The sequence below is a fragment of the Phaenicophaeus curvirostris genome, chromosome 20 (assembly GCF_032191515.1).
Source record: "Phaenicophaeus curvirostris isolate KB17595 chromosome 20, BPBGC_Pcur_1.0, whole genome shotgun sequence".
In the NCBI taxonomy this organism is placed as follows: Eukaryota; Metazoa; Chordata; class Aves; order Cuculiformes; family Cuculidae; genus Phaenicophaeus; species Phaenicophaeus curvirostris.
In genome coordinates, this window is record NC_091411.1 from 8269421 (window position 1) to 8284371 (window position 14951).

The 14951-nt window shown below is 54.8% G+C and overlaps 3 protein-coding genes across 9 annotated transcripts in view; 1 reads left to right on the plus strand and 2 right to left on the minus strand.

Annotated features, from left to right (window-relative positions):
* Window positions 1-650: 650 nt before the first annotated feature.
* Window positions 651-5824, minus strand: UCK1 (uridine-cytidine kinase 1). Its single transcript, XM_069873596.1, has 7 exons — window positions 5712-5824; window positions 4834-4993; window positions 3970-4066; window positions 3699-3841; window positions 3506-3600; window positions 2458-2506; window positions 651-2126 (listed from the first exon to the last, which is right to left on the minus strand). Exons 1-7 carry the CDS (start codon window positions 5802-5804, stop codon window positions 1939-1941), a joined length of 825 nt encoding a protein of 274 aa, XP_069729697.1. The 5' UTR covers window positions 5805-5824; the 3' UTR covers window positions 651-1938.
* A 1021-nt stretch (window positions 5825-6845) lies between these two features.
* Window positions 6846-8125, plus strand: PRRT1B (proline rich transmembrane protein 1B). Its single transcript, XM_069873627.1, has 3 exons — window positions 6846-7094; window positions 7173-7340; window positions 7942-8125. The coding sequence occupies exons 1-3, from the start codon at window positions 6846-6848 to the stop codon at window positions 8086-8088; spliced, it is 564 nt and encodes a 187-aa protein (XP_069729728.1). The 3' UTR covers window positions 8089-8125.
* A 1729-nt stretch (window positions 8126-9854) lies between these two features.
* RAPGEF1 (Rap guanine nucleotide exchange factor 1) overlaps window positions 9855-14951 on the minus strand; it is an 89198-nt gene continuing 84101 nt past the window's right edge. For all 7 annotated transcript variants that reach the window (XM_069873367.1, XM_069873366.1, XM_069873365.1 and 4 more), the window contains 2 exons: window positions 13584-13712; window positions 9855-13026 (listed from right to left, as the gene is read on the minus strand). In XM_069873367.1, the coding sequence (XP_069729468.1) occupies window positions 12876-13026; window positions 13584-13712 (280 nt within the window). In that variant the 3' untranslated portion in view covers window positions 9855-12875. The remainder of the gene's footprint in view (window positions 13027-13583; window positions 13713-14951) is intronic.

A 14951-nucleotide genomic window follows, 5' to 3' on the forward strand; every position in this document is an offset into this window, starting at 1 on the left:
AAGTGTTTATGCCACATCTGATGTTTTCCCCCATGTGGCTTCAGCAGCAGGATCCTGATACAGCACGAGGCTGGCCAGGAGCAGCAGCGTAAGACAGAGGAGGGTGCTTCTTACTGCAGTTCCTCACTGCTCTGACAAATGCCATTCGAGGTTGCTTGGGGCTCCCCTCTTCCAAAGAACCATGTGATCGGACACCACGGTCACTCGGTTTTGGTGACTGTCTTGTCCCTACTTATATCAGCCCTGACAGCTCATGATGCATTAAGTGCAGTAACTCGTACTCCAAGTCTGTCACCCTGAGCTGAACAGCACCCAGCAGCAGTTCCAAAAAGACCCGCTTTCTCCTCAGCTTTATCAAGGTGTTGCTGGGCTGTGGAGAGCACTAACAAATAACAAACTTAACCAATTTCCAGTGTTAAAGAGACTACAGCGATGAAAGTGCAGACTGCATTTTTAAAGGGTCTTGGTTTGTTTTTTTTCACTCTTAACGCTTCAGCCATTACACAACTAAAGCTAACGAGGCTGAGTTGAGGGGAGAGAGAAAACTGTTGGGTATCAGCACCTCCAGAGGTGCTCCCTTCTGTACCTTTGTGCTGGCAGAATGCAACAGCACTAATACCTTTATATAAAATGGTCATTTCTGGTCACTGTTTGTTCATTCATTCATTTATTGGACAAAGTAACACCCCCACACCAACACAGCCAGACCCTGGTTTTAGAAAACTAGCAAATATGAAAAAGTTCCTCTTAATAATATTTCCCTCCACCCCCCCTTCTTAAAATTACACTGTAAGTCCAGACTCAAGGATACCCCACGGACAGTTCAACAGCCCAACCGGCACTTCATTCCAGAACTCTTTCCAGAAGTTTGATAATGCTGCTCTATCACTTAGCTGGGATAAATTACAGAAGCTGGGACGTCACTGTTTATTCTTCCAGCCTCTTGTCTGCTCTTTTGAGACAACCAGACATTCTTGAGTTTAAACTGTCCAGAGCGCTGTTTGTGCCGTTGGAAGGCGGGTCCTGCATTCGCAGTTTGCCCCCTTCCTGCTCTGACCACCCGGCTCCGGACGCGGACGGATTCCGCCCAGCAGAATCTGCAACCAGCAGTACAGAAGTGCCCAAAAAGACACTAATACTGACAAGGTCAGCTTTCTGTTTCCATGAGCAACTCAACCCAGTTGGAGCTCACACATTCAATAATTGTGCTAAAAAGGAGACTACTCGGGTACAAAAACTGATCATAGCAAGGAGCTTAGAAAGGAATAAATTAGGCACCAGACTCACAGCACCTCTCGGGCCTGTCCCCCGCGATGGGCTGCAAGTTCCCATTTGTCCCAGACAATCTCTGTTTCGTGTCTATCCCAAGGGATTTTCCTCGCTGGTCAGTCCTGCCCTCGCACGCTGCTACAGGAGGAGGGGGCCGGCCAGCAGGAGGGCAGTGCCCACACTCTAGGGCCCAACAGGGTGGAGAAGATGAGGACTGGCCTCGCTCGTTAAAATTAACAGGGTGCGACCTAGTCTTGGATAAAGAGACTGGCGTTTCTTTGGAAAAAACAGGCAGATAATTTCCTGCCAAGGAAGATCATTACCAGGGACCCCACGGGGTATCTTGTTAATCACCTGGTAGTGCTTAAATTTCAGGGGAGGCTTCGATCTCATTTTGAATATTAAAAAAAGGTGAGTAGCACTGCCTTTAACTGGTTCTTTGAGTAACACTGTAACTCCAGACATGGCAGGGAGAAAAGGGAAGGGTTTAGGAGGGGAGAGGGGCACTAGGACAGCTCTGTCCTCTCCCCTCTACGAGAACTTTCTCAGCAGTATCCCCTCCGCGGCCAGGATGATTTACAGGGCACTTCACCAACCATTCTGTTGAAGTCCTTTCCCAAAATTGTTCTTCGGTGTTGGTCTGGACCAGAGGCAAATCCTTCAGGCCGGTTAGTGCGGGCGGCTGCTGGACTCCAGGTGGGAGCGTTTGCCAGCCGCCAGCACGTTGCTGCTCTCCGTTTGCTCAGGGAACGGGCGCTTGTAGGTCCGACCGTGTCCATTCATCGCCCCTCGCTGCCACTTGCAGATGTCTCCGTTTAGGATGTCTTGAATGTGCTGCACTATGAGGTTTATAGCAACTGCAGAGAAGAACAGGAAATCAGGACACAGAGGCTTTCTTGGCTGAGCTATCTAGAAAATGCAGAGCATCCAGCCCTGTTAAAGTCAAGCTTGAACAACAAGCCCTGAAATGAAACTATGCCTGCTCTCTGCAGTGAGGTCAGACCTCAACAAAGACCAGGAATTGCAGCACCAGCTTTAACGCCAGTGTCCTGCTCTGCATCTCCCACCACATGTCACTTTTCCAGCCCTCAAAGGCCAAGCAGCTGGTCAACCCGGTCAGACCGAGTGGCTCGCTCGCCTCCAGCAAAACACCAGAGAAACCAGGCAGAGAACCCAACGGCCTTTTACCCATGTTGTCAACTCCTCGGGGTATGATCACATCCGCGTACTTCTTTGTCTGCAAAACAGCAACGGTGGGGGAGATTGTTAATGGGAAAAAACAGTTTGCTTCTAGGAAGAAGCTACCGAATGCCAGAAAGCTGGGGGCAAAGATGGGGCACTTTATAGGGCTGCAAGTTAAAGCTCTCAGTCATTATAAAGCCTAAATGAACTGAGAAATCATGCTGGCTAACGTGCGCTGGATTTAGGGTCAGGGATTGTCCTCACTGTTCCTTTGCAGTGAGGCAGAAGGCAGGAGGTCAAATAAGGAGTAGCCCATTTGCTCAGAGCTGGTTCTAATCAGCGTTTCACAAGCCATTGCTAAATCTCTGCTGACAGCCAAGGTCCCAAGGTGCCTGTGAAATTCCTTCCTCCTCTCATGACATTGTATTGATCATTACCACCAGAGCCCCTCCTTATTAAAAGCCTAGGAAATTCAGCGTTTCTAATGAATACTCCTGCAATCCCATAATTGCTTTGATTTACAGCAGGAGGTGCCTGAGCCAGCCTTTTCCATCTTATTTAATCCACGTGCAGGATTTTGTTCTCAAAGGGTTTTCTTACAATTTAATTTGATTACATGAGCACCTAAATTGCTCCTGCGTTATACGGCGCAGAAGCAGACACTGTAACGGTCTGCCCCAGGTGTTCCCTCTTGAGAGAGAGTCTGTTGGAAACCAAACCCTTCCTTCTTCCTGCAAGACTTAAGAATAAATGCAGAGTGGGAGTGTTTCATTCAAAAGGACTCAGGCTAAAAAAGCTCCAGCACCGAGCAGAGACAAAAAGTGTGCAGCCACCAGGAATTTACAAGCAGAAGGGATCAACCATTTAAGTTCCTTCAGCAAGCAGTGTGTAATGGTTAAATAGATGAGGCAGAGGGGAGAGTGTGGGACTTGTGAAATACAAATATCAAAAGGCACGACTGCCACATCTCCAGCAAAGCCATTAATCCCCCAGCAACCCTGCTCCTTCTCTGCCCCACAGAAGCCACAAATCAAATCAGTGAAACACTCGGTACCGGTAAGCAGAACTCCTCAAAGGCCGGCTTGACGAACGTAGTGTACTGGGTGAGGATCTGCTCAAGGTCCCGCCCACGCTTCATATCTCGCAGAACTGGGATGGGAAGATAACACCCGTGAGTCTTTCCGTGTGGCAGAGGATGGATAAGGAACACAAGCTGGCTGATGCTGCCCCAGACAGCGGAGCGTTACCTCTGCGGGACAGCCGGACATCGGAATCCGTGTCCACAAAGAGCCGGAGATGGAACATGTCCCGAATGTCTTGATTGTAGAAAACCAGGATCCCCTCGAAGAGAACAACGTCAGCGGGATAGACCACGGTCGTCTCTGCCAGCCTGCCAGGAAAACACACCCAGAGCACCTTGTTAAATGGGTTTCGCACCACAGACAAGCAGCTCGTCCCAAGGCACGACACAGACATCCACAGCCCCACGCTAAGGGCTTCCCACCCAGCGAAACTTACCTAGAATGTGTCACAAAGTCGTACGTTGGTACCTCAACCGTTTTGCCCTCGACAATATTTTTCAGGGTTGTACGCATCAAATCGTTATCAAAAGCGTCTGCAGGAGGAAGGTTTAAAGAAGAAGCTGTTCAGGCACTGCTGTATAAAGTGTTCTACTCAGACTTTCTAGACCTGATGGAAAAGCTCTCTGCCTCATATCACACCTGGAAAAAAGGAACTGGGGCTTTACTCTTTCCTACCAGCAGCAATTCAACGCTCCCTGCCCAAGCTCTAACTGCCTACACGGTTACAGAGATAAGGAAGGGGGAATTTGCTGTTTATAACTAACTACAATATAGCAAAATCAAGAACCTGAACGTGAAGCTGGTAATTACATAAATTTACCAAACCACTTTGTAATTGTATAATATTGTGCAACTCTCCATCTGTTTATTTAGCAAACCTCAGACATCTTTACTGCTTCTCAAGAGCGTTATCTGCCCTGGTGAGCCCACAGCGGGCTCCAGGCTTTAGCCAGGGGCAGAGCATTGTCCCATTTACACTCTATAGCATTCCCTGGAGCGAGGAGAGCTCTTATGTGAACAAGAAATACTAGGAAAGGGTTTGGGGATTGATGTGGTTTTATTACAGAGCCTCCCAACCACAGAGAGCGAGGAGAACAGAGCACGGGGCGAGCTGAGGTGCCCTCCAGCGCTGCTCTGCTGAGGCACAGACGCTCACACACGCAAGCTGCGCTGACAGACAGACAGACAGTTTGGGAGGGAAACGAGCTTTTCTGTCACACCTTGCAGCAAACCCCAGCTGCCCCTCAACCACGCTGGAGATGGGGAAGCGGCGGGACGAGGCGCAAGAGCGTGGCCTCACCTGGGTGGTCAAAGTTGTACTGGCCCCTCAGCGCCTTGGCCTGCTGGTCGGCCGTCAGCACCTTGTAGAAGCTGTCCTGGCTCAGGATCTGCACCTTCCGCTGTCGCCGCTCCACCGTGTTCTGCCCCAGCAGCTCCACGATCTTCTCGCAGACTGTGGACTGAGGAAGAGGGGTCAGGGGGAGCTCTGGTGGGGAGAGGGGGGCTCAGGCAGAGGGGGAGGGCTCAAAGGAGAAGGGGAAGGGTGTCAGACGAGATGGGGGGCTCAAGCGCAGAACAGGTCTTCAAGAGGAGAGAAGGAGCTCGAGAGAGGGGGCTTAAAATGAGGGGTCAAAGGGAGTAGTGGGGGCTCAAAGGGAGAAGGGAGGGGTGGCTCGAAGCAAGGGGGTTTTGAAGGGAAGGGGAGGTCACAAAGAGAGGAGGGGGCTCGAAGAGAAAAGGGGAGGCTTGAAGGGAAAAGGGGGGGCTCGAAGGGAAAGGGAGGGGGGGCTCGAAGGGAAAGGGGGGGGGGCTCGAAGGGAAAGGGGGGGGGCTCGAAGGGAAAGGGGGGGGGGGCTCGAAGGGAAAGGGGGGGGGGGCTCCAAGGGAGGAAGGGGGGGGGGGCTCCAAGGGATGAAGGGGGGGGGGCTCCAAGGGATGAAGGGGGGGGGCTCCAAGGGATGAAGGGGGGGGGGCTCCAAGGGATGAAGGGAGGGGGGCTCCAAGGGATGAAGGGGGGGGGCTCCAAGGTGGGGACTCAAGGGGACTGAGGCGGGGAAGGAGGGACTGAGGCGGGGAAGGAGGGGGGGCTCAGGCGGGGATTGGGGGGAAGCACCGGCCCCCGCAGCACCAGCACCGTCCCTTCCCGCCCCGCGGCTCCGTCCCGAGCCGGGCTCTCACCTTGCCGCTGGCGGTGCCGCCGCTGACGCCGATGAGGAAGGGCTTGGGGTGCGGGAGCGGCCGCTCAGGCTCGGCGGCGCCGGCGGAGGCCATGGCGGGGGGCGGGGCTGAGGGGCGGTGTCACGTGATATGGGCGCGAGCGCGAGGGGCGTGGTCACAGGGGGCGTGACCGCATGACTGAGTCACGTGAGACGGGCGTGGTTACGGACCGCGCTTCTCGCTGTGTGGGCGTGGCTGGGGGGGGGCGTGGCCAAATGGAGGGGGCGTGGCCTAAGGACAATCTAGATACATGAAGGGGCGTGGCCAAACGGAAGGGGCGTGGCTAAGAGGTCGGTTAGTTTCATGGAGGGGGCGTGGCCAAAAAGGGAAGGGGGCGTGGTCAAGGGCTAGCCTATGTGCATTGAGGGCGATGCAAAAGGGGCGTGGCTACACGAAGGGGGCGTGGCTATTGGCAGGGGGCGTGGCCAATGGTCGGGGGCGTGGCCAAAGGCAATCTAAGTGTATGGAGGGGGCGTGGCCAAGGGCAGGGGGTGTGACCAGGGACATGGAGGGGCACACAGACACACAGACAGACACACAGACACCAGGTGGAGAAGGGAAGGCTCCAGGGCACCTCACGGCAGCTCCCAGAGGGCGATGAGAAAGACGGGGAGGGGGCTTTTCATCACACCCTGTAGCAACAGGACAAGGGATAAAAGTTTTAAACGCAAAGAGCGGGAATTTAAGTGAGATCCCAAGGTGAAATATTTTGCTGCGAGGGTGTGGAGGAGCTGGAACAGGTTGTCCGGGGAAGCTGTGGCTGCCCCATCCCTGGAGGGGTCCAAGGCCAGGTTGGATGGGGCTCGGAGCAACCTGGTGCAGCGGGCGGTGTCCCTGCCCATGGCAGGGGTGGCACTGGATGGGCTTTGAGGTCCCTTCCACTGGTCCCCATGCTCGGGGACCCTCTTGGGTTGACCCTCGTGGGTCAACCCCGTCTTCCCAGTGACCCTCCTGGGTCAACCCCGTCTTCCCGGCTGGGCGGAGCGGGTTAATCATTGACGGCCTGTTTGCCCGGTGCCCGGGCAAACAGGCGGTCAATGATTAACCCACTCCGCCCGGCCGGGCGTGGACAGGGACGGGGACGGTCACCGCGGGATGGAAGGTCCCCAGCGGGACCCCCCCATTGCCCATGGGGAAGCCCCCATGGTGGTGTCAGCGGTGGCCAACGCAGCCTTCGAGGAGGACCCGCCGCCCTACTCGCCCCCGGACCCCAAGAGCGTTCACCTCCTCTACCCGCCGTTCCATGCTGGCTTCTCCCTTCCGCAGGTGCCCGTCACCTACCAGCCGGGGCCAGGACACGGAGCCTTCCCACCCCAGGGCATCCCCCCTGCACCCCTGCCCTACGTACGTATCCCAACTCCGACGCGGTGGCCTGTTTCTCCCTGTTTTCCTCGGGGCGGGGGAGCGTGGTGGGGTGACAAGGCTCTAAGGGGATGCTTCGTGCCGCAGAACGATGGAGAGCCGAGCGCGGGGACGTCGGCCGCCGGGCACGGGCAGCGCCGGCCCAAGGACTACATGGTGGAGTCGGTGCTGGTGACCATCTTCTGCTGCCTGCTGACGGGGGTCATTGCCCTTGTCTACTCCCACGAGGTAAGGATCATCGAATCATAGAATCACCAGGTTGGAAAAGACCCACTGGATCGTCCAACCAGTCCGATCTGCCCCTAAACTGTGTCCTTGAACACCTCGTCTGTCCATCTTTTAAACACCTCCAGGGACTCAACCCCCTCCCTGGGCAGCCTCTGCCAGTGCCCAATGACCCTTTCTGTGAAAAAATTTTTCTAATATCCAGCCTGAACCTCCCCTGGTGGAGCTTGAGGCCATTCCCTCTCGTCCTGTCCCCTGTCACTTGGGAGAAGAGCCCAGCTCCCTCCTCTCCACAACCTCCTTTCAAGGAGTTGGAGAGAGCAATGAGGTCTCCCCTCAGCCTCCTCTTCTCCAAGCTAAACACCCCCAGTTAATCGTAGAATAGTTTGGGTTGGAAGGGACCTTAAAGATCATCTAATTCAACCCCCTTCCATGGGAAATGAACGTCCCACTACATCAGGCTGCCCCAGGCCCACCCAGCCTGGCCTCGAACACCTCCACGGATGGGGCAGCCCTGATGTAACCGAACGCTTGTGGTGCCTCAAATCCCTCGCCTGGTGCTGTAGGTCTTTTCTAACCTCCCCCCTTCTCCCCGCTCTGCCAGACCCGGGCTGCGCTCGGCCGTGGGGACATGGCCCAGGCGAATGTGGCCTCCAAAAAAACCCAGTCGCTGGTTCTCTTCAGCCTCCTCTTCGGGTTGTTCGCCTCCATCACCTGGGTGGTCTACGTCCTGGTGGTCCTGTACCTGTGACGAAGCCCCGAGCCGCAGGGACACGGTGCTTGCCGGGGGCTCCTTGCAGCTCATCGTGGCTCGGGGGGAGAGGCAGGTGGAGCAGCCGCAGCCCCTGGCGCTGCTGAGGGAAATGAAAGACTGCAAAGTGGTACCCAAAGGCCGAGAGGCAGCATCCATCCTTCGCCTGCCCACGCTCGGCCTCATGAAACGCGGCGCAGGCAGGAGAAACCCAAACCAAAGCGATGCTGGCACTGTGCCCCACCAGAGCCAGCTCTGGGAAAGGAACTGCTTGGGGCATCAGATCCGGCTTTGCTGCAGGATGCTCAATCCCATCAACACTGACTGTCACTTGGAGATGCCAAACAGGAGCCTGTCACAGGGGGAGCATCTTGCAGAGTCGGGGCTGGAGGTGGAGCAAATGCCCAAAGCTCAACAGAGAGCCCGGGATGTGCAGCCCTCAACGGTGATTAGAATCATAGAATCACCAGGTTGGAAAAGACCTACTGGATCATTGAGACCAACCATTCCCATCAATCACTAAACCATGTCCCTCAGCACCTCGTCCACCCATCCTTTAAGCACCTCCAGGGAAGGTGACTCAACCCCCTCCCTGGGCAGCCTCTGCCAGTGCCCAATGACCCTTTCCGTGAAGAATTTTTTCCTGATGTTCAGCCTGAACCTCCCCTGGTGGAGCTTGAGGCCATTCCCTCTCGTCCTGTCCCCTGTCCCTTGGGAGAAGAGCCCAGCTCCCTCCTCTCCACAACCTCCTCTCAGGGAGTTGGAGAGAGCAATGAGGTCTCCCCTCAGCCTCCTCTTCTCCAGGCTAAACACCCCCAGCTCTCTCAGCCGCTCCTCATAAGGCCTGTATTAAGGCCTGATTAATAACATGAGAGGAAATAAAACCATGAATCGAGTTTCTACAGTAATTCCACACACACAAATGCCGTATCACCACCCTCTTGCTGCTTCCACATGGAAACAAAATACAGGTGTAGCCGAAGCTCCTGTTTTATGTGCACACTGAGGATCTTCCACCCGCCTCGCAGCTTTTATCTGCTACAAAATTCTGGGGAAGTTCTGTAATCGGTCAAATCGGGGCTTCCTCCGAAAGCAGGTGGGTGCTGGAGCTCCAGCCCCAGTGGGATCCCAGGGAGAGCCTGGGGAAGGGGAGCCTGCAGGGGTCCGTGCTGGGGGTGCAGCAGCCCCGGGTCCGGAGGTGCCACTTGCAGAGCTGCTGCGGCCGCTGGGAAGGGGAGGACGAGCTGGTGGGTCTATCCAAAGGCTGCTCCAAAGAGCTGAGCTCCAGCAGGAACCGAGCAGGGATGTGTCTGTGGCTCATGCCAGGGGCTAGCTCTGCCCGCAGCCTCGCCTCGCGCTTTGTTGGGCCGCGGGGATGCGGCACCGGGCGGTGTGTGTGCTCGGTCAGTGTCTGAGCATCCTCCTCCCGAGCTGGCTCACACCAAGTATTTCCAGTGGAATTTTGAACCCTGGCCAGGACTGAAATAACGTAGGAGTGTGCTCGGCTGCCCACATCGCTGCAGGGGTTATTTATAGCCCTCGGCCGCCTGGCACGAAGCTGTTGGGCTGGATGCACGTCTGCTCTTTGAGGAATTGGAACCCCCCAGGAAGGAAGGTGATGGGAGTAGATATTCCCCCTTCCAAGTGCAGGGCTTGTTCTGGGGGAAGATCATTGCACTGGGAAGTGAGGGGAGAAATAAAAGGGAAAAGGGCTGAGAACCCCGAGAGGCACGTGAGAAAACACGAGGCCACACCAGCACCAGAAGTGGATTCGATTGTCACTTTAATCCACAGACTGCTGCATGCACTGTAAACAGGATCATCAGGCGGGTTTGTTATTGGTGTTTATTTGTCTTTAATATAAAAGTTACAGGTCTGAAATGTTTGCGGGAAGATGCCACCATCAGGACAGGGTTAGTGGTAGATCTATAATACAACCAAACAGCTTGGGGGGAAGCTTGGGCAGGGGACAAGGGGCTGGTGACGGGGGCATCGCCTCTCCCTGCTCCCTGGCCTGCGTGGAGAGAGGAGTGAGACCCCTCCCTGCCCCCCAAAATTGAGATGTGATGGCCTTGAGGATGCTGCCCAGTCTTGCGAAGGGCTGCTGGGCTGGGCTTCTGCTCCCCGGGATGCTGCTCCTGGAGGGGAGGTCTCCAGTCAGCAAACCTGAAGCTGCTTCTGGGCAAGGAGATCCTTCTGCAGGGACCCTCCAGGCTGGTAGTCAGGACACCCTGCTCAGCTCAAGGTGGCCACAGAGCAAAGGGGAGAAGCAGGGGAGGAAAGATCTCCCATCCCTACGCTCTGGGCAGAGCCTCTGGCTTTTGGGAGGGTTGGTGAAAGGTGGGGAGCGAGAACAACTTTTGGTGCAGGGAAAAACATGGGAACAGCTCCCGCTCGTGAGCAAAAGAAGTGAGTATCCCAGCAGGGCTGAAGACAAAGTGCACCCTACACCCTCCTGTTCCCTGTGGTGTTGAGCCCCAGCCACAACATGGCACTGGAAAAGCAGAGCGATGAGCTGTGGTTTCAGTGCTACCACCACGCACGGCACTGCCAGGAACAGCCTGTGCCACTGCACGCCAGCCCAGGGATGCGCTCGGAGCCGGCCAGGGGATGCCTGCACCAGACACGGGCCGCGTTTGCCTTTTCACAGTCTTACAATGTCGAGGTTTCTTTAAAATCTTATTTACAAAGGAAAACACAAGCACTACTTCCTGCGTGGAAGGCTGGGAAGCCTCTGGAGATTGCAAAGCCTTGGCTGGACACGACACAATCCTCCGATGCCCTTAGTGCCATAAAAACAAACCGCTTTTGAAGTGTTCTGGGTCAGATGCCACATTTCAGCGCAGGGAGATCCCTGCTCTGGGTCTGCACAGCACGAGCCGGTGCTGGACCCCACGCTCTGCTCCCCCACAAGGAGCTCTCATGGCCAGAGGGGTTTTCTTGCCCTTCAGCATGTGGCTGCTGCGCGAGTCCCGTGCCTGATACTTCAGGCTAATAATTGAGCCGTGTACAACTCTGCGAACGCGGCGATGCCGCTATCGCTCCCTCCTGCCGCCCGCAGGGAGCCGGCTCAGGCTTTGCAATTTGTTTGTAGAAGGAAGTGCTCACAACTCTGATTCACCCAGAATAAACAGAGAGGCTTTAGCAAACACGGAGCCGCTACGGAGAAATAAGTTAAGGATGCTTTGTGAAACCCTGTCTGCATTCCTTGTGAGCTGCTGCCATAAAACTGCAGGATTTTGTCAGACAGAACTCTGTAAAACCTGTGACCACGCGACATGGTGCCGAGAAAGGCCTTGCAAGGCTGCTACAACTTACAGCGTACGCTCAGCCCCTCGTTCCACACCGTAAACCGCTGGATGAGGACAGAGAGAAGGGATGAGAAAGGGCCCGGCTGGGGCTGCACTGGGGAGGACACGGAGAGGGGACAGAGGGGCTGAATAAGGCACACCGAACAGATTGGGATTAACGCTGCGTGTGTGGGAAATGAGACCCTTCCTCGCTCTTCCACGCCCGGCTGCCTCTGGCCCAGCGGGACTAGGGACGGGGACCTGCTGGGGCTCCTGCTGAAGCACGGATCACAAAGCACAGCACCAAGGGTCAGCCAGACCGGGACCCCCTGAAAAAAACCATTTGGCAACAGTGAGAGGAGAGAGGAGCAGGGTGCAGGGGATGGGGCAGCTCGGCCGGGCGCAGAACTCCTTCCTGGTTCCCATTTCCAGCTCCAGCAATAGACCCGCTGGCTCCTTTGCTCAGCTCCTGTACCTGCTCCGCAGCCAGCGCCTCCGCGGCCACCCCGAGCCTCCTTTCTTCCAGCACTTGGAACAACATTGTCACTGGTTGTGAATTTTATACATACTGTTTTGCACTTCTCTTTTTTTTCCTATAAACCCATTGGTATTCAGACATGCATCAAAAAAAAAAACCCCAATGGATTCTAAATACTAATATTTACAGTCTCGTATACTACAGCATTTACTGTGCAAAAGCTAGTACCATCACTAAAAGATACGGGTTCACGGGCCATGTGAACCGCAGTAGCTTGGGTAGTCAATGATTCCAGGGTTCAGAAGGATAACCATTGCTTAAATAATGAGATCTGAGAGAAGGAGGGGGATACGATGGCTGGAGATGGCGGGTCCCTGCCCACATTTTCAGTGCCTCTTCCGTATCTACAACCGTCGCCTTCCTCCCACGAGGAAGGTGTGAGCCATCTGGGGTAAAGCAAAGACCCCTGTAAACACAAGCAGCTCTCTGAAAGCAGAGCTCCTCTGGCAGGCAGCCGGAGACTCTTCTGTCCTCACCTCCTAGGGATGAACACGTTTTGAGGTGGCATCGCAGGGGAGACTCAAACCCTTGGCTTCCACAGCTGCTGCCTGCTGAACGCCAGTCCGGAGACAAGTTTGTGGGTGCTGAGCCCTTGCTGACCCTCCTTTGTGGATGAAAACAAAAGCCTGGGTATTCCTGGATGCAATCAGCCAGGCAAACAGTAACGCGCTTGCATGGGACCCTCCTTCCACAAAGCTCTCTCCCCGGGTTTAAAGCTGATTCATGGCACAGAGGGACGGGAGGAGAAGGAGGGCGAGTGCAGCGGACACTGGCTGATCTCTGCCCTTCGGTCACTTCTTGCCTGCTGCGAGAGCCCAACATTCCCACACCCAGAGATCGCTGCCAGCTGGGGAGGAGGGTGTGTCATCCAGTAACAGGTACAAACATTGAACTCCAGTCTCATAGCTGCCCTCGGTGTGTCTGCGGAGCAATTCTCCTCGCTCACACCACCCCTCCTCCTAGGTTTTCTCTTCTCGGTCTGTTTTCCGCCTTGTTATGTTCCGAGGTTTGATTTTGAGGGACAGTTCCCACAAGGCCTCCTCAGCCAGGTGGTCGCTGAAGTCGTTGAAGAATGACACTATTTCATCGTTTCTTTTGATGTCGTAATGTCTGGAAAACCACAGAGGCTGCCGTTAAACAAGGGGCTACCTGGGGACCTCTACTAACTAGGAGCCACTCCCGTGCTCTTAAAAAACACCCAGCACTGTGGTCTATGCCCAGCACTCAGGACGCCAGAAAGGGGAAAAATCATCATGTCCATCACTGAACTGGGGAAAAAACCCACCCTATCCCACTGTGGTTATCACACGGTTAGATCTGCTGCCTCTGCTGCAGAACAGCACTGAAGAAAACCTGCCATGACCTAGAGGACAGAGGAACCAGCAACAGCAAAACATGGAATAAAAACTGTTGCATGACAGAGAGTAGTGGGAAGCTTTACTGCATTGGATCTCAGCACTAATAAAGGAAAAATGTCTCCACAACTTTTAGTCATAGCTAACCTGGAGAGGGAAGGAGCCAGTGACCAGAGCTCAGTCCTTCCTAAGCCTTCTTACATCTCCATCACAATGCTTTGACTTTAGGCTCCCTTCCCCTTGTGTACCTCCCACCCCAATCCCCAGCGTGGTGCCTCGAAGCCATCTCTCTCCCCCTGCTGCTTCACTTACACTTGTTGGAAGCACCTCATGCTGTCCAGAATGTTAAACTGCTGCCAGCGCTTGGAAAAGTTCACTTTGCTGTCAATGTAATCAGGGTTTCCCAGATGAACAAAGGTCAGGTCCTGCAGAATCAGGCCTCTGGAAGAGAGAAAGGGCCAGGGAGTAGGCAAACAAGTACAGAGGTTAATCGCACAGGGGCAGGACGTGCAGCCAAAAGGCAGGCTAACGGCCTCCCGCTGCTGCCACCACCAGCTCTGCACCTTTAAACTAGAGGGAAATGTCCCTCCGGCAGCAGATCCGAGGTGTCCAGGTGCAAGGTGCCCGTCATCCACAGCTGAGGGACCTGAGGCACTCGCGGTCACGCTAAGGGCACTGAGGTTTCTCTTTGCCCTCCATGGAAAGGAGAACCAAGCTGGAAGAAGATGGCAATGGGAAATGCCTGCCAGGGGTTAAATCCTCCTTCCAGTTTTACTCAAAAGGGTTTCCCTCACATTAAGATTTTGCTCGCAGAAGGGTCTGTGTTCCCATCCTCCCCCTGCCTGCCCCGCTCTGCATGTCTCTGCATGGCCCTGCTCTGGTCTCCTGCCAGATGAGATGCCATGTACCTATAAACCTCTTTCTACAGAACTTGCCATGGAAGAAAGCAAGATCAGGAGAAGTTTTACTGGCATAAACCTAGACCAAATCTGGTATCTAGACCAGAAGGCCCTTATGGAGAAGGGCAATGGTTTCAACCTTTCACCTAGAATTGGGATGAAGCAGCATGTTTGACAAAGCAGACTCCGCATTTACCAGCTCTTGTAATCAGCAGAACCAGAGCTGTTGCAGAGCTGTGGGATCCCTTGTTCCTCATGGGAAAATTCGTCTTTCTGTGCACAGACCCCCAAAAAATATAGTTAAAAAGCACAGAATCACAGAATCACCAGGTTGGAAAAGACCCACCGGATCATCGAGTCCAACCATTCCCATCAATCACTAAACCATGCCCCTCAGCACCTCGTCCACCTGTCCCTTAAGCCCCTCCAGGGAAGGTGATTCAACCACCTCCCTGGGCAGCCTCTGCCAGGGACCAATGACCCTTTCCATGAAAATTTTTTTCCTGATGTCCAGCCGGAACCTCCCCTGGCGGAGCTTGAGGCCATTCCCTCTCGTCCTGTCCCCTGTCACTTGGGAGAAGAGCCCAGCTCCCTCCTCTCCACAACCTCCTTTTAGGCAGTTGTAGAGAGCAATGAGGTCTCCCCTCAGCCTCCTCTTCTCCAGGCTAAACAACCCCATCAACTAGAGATTCAAGCACTTGATCTTTCCCTTGCCATAGTCAACTCACAAAAGCCTTCACAAAAGGACAGTGCCATCCTGCCTTCTATGCTATGGAACAAG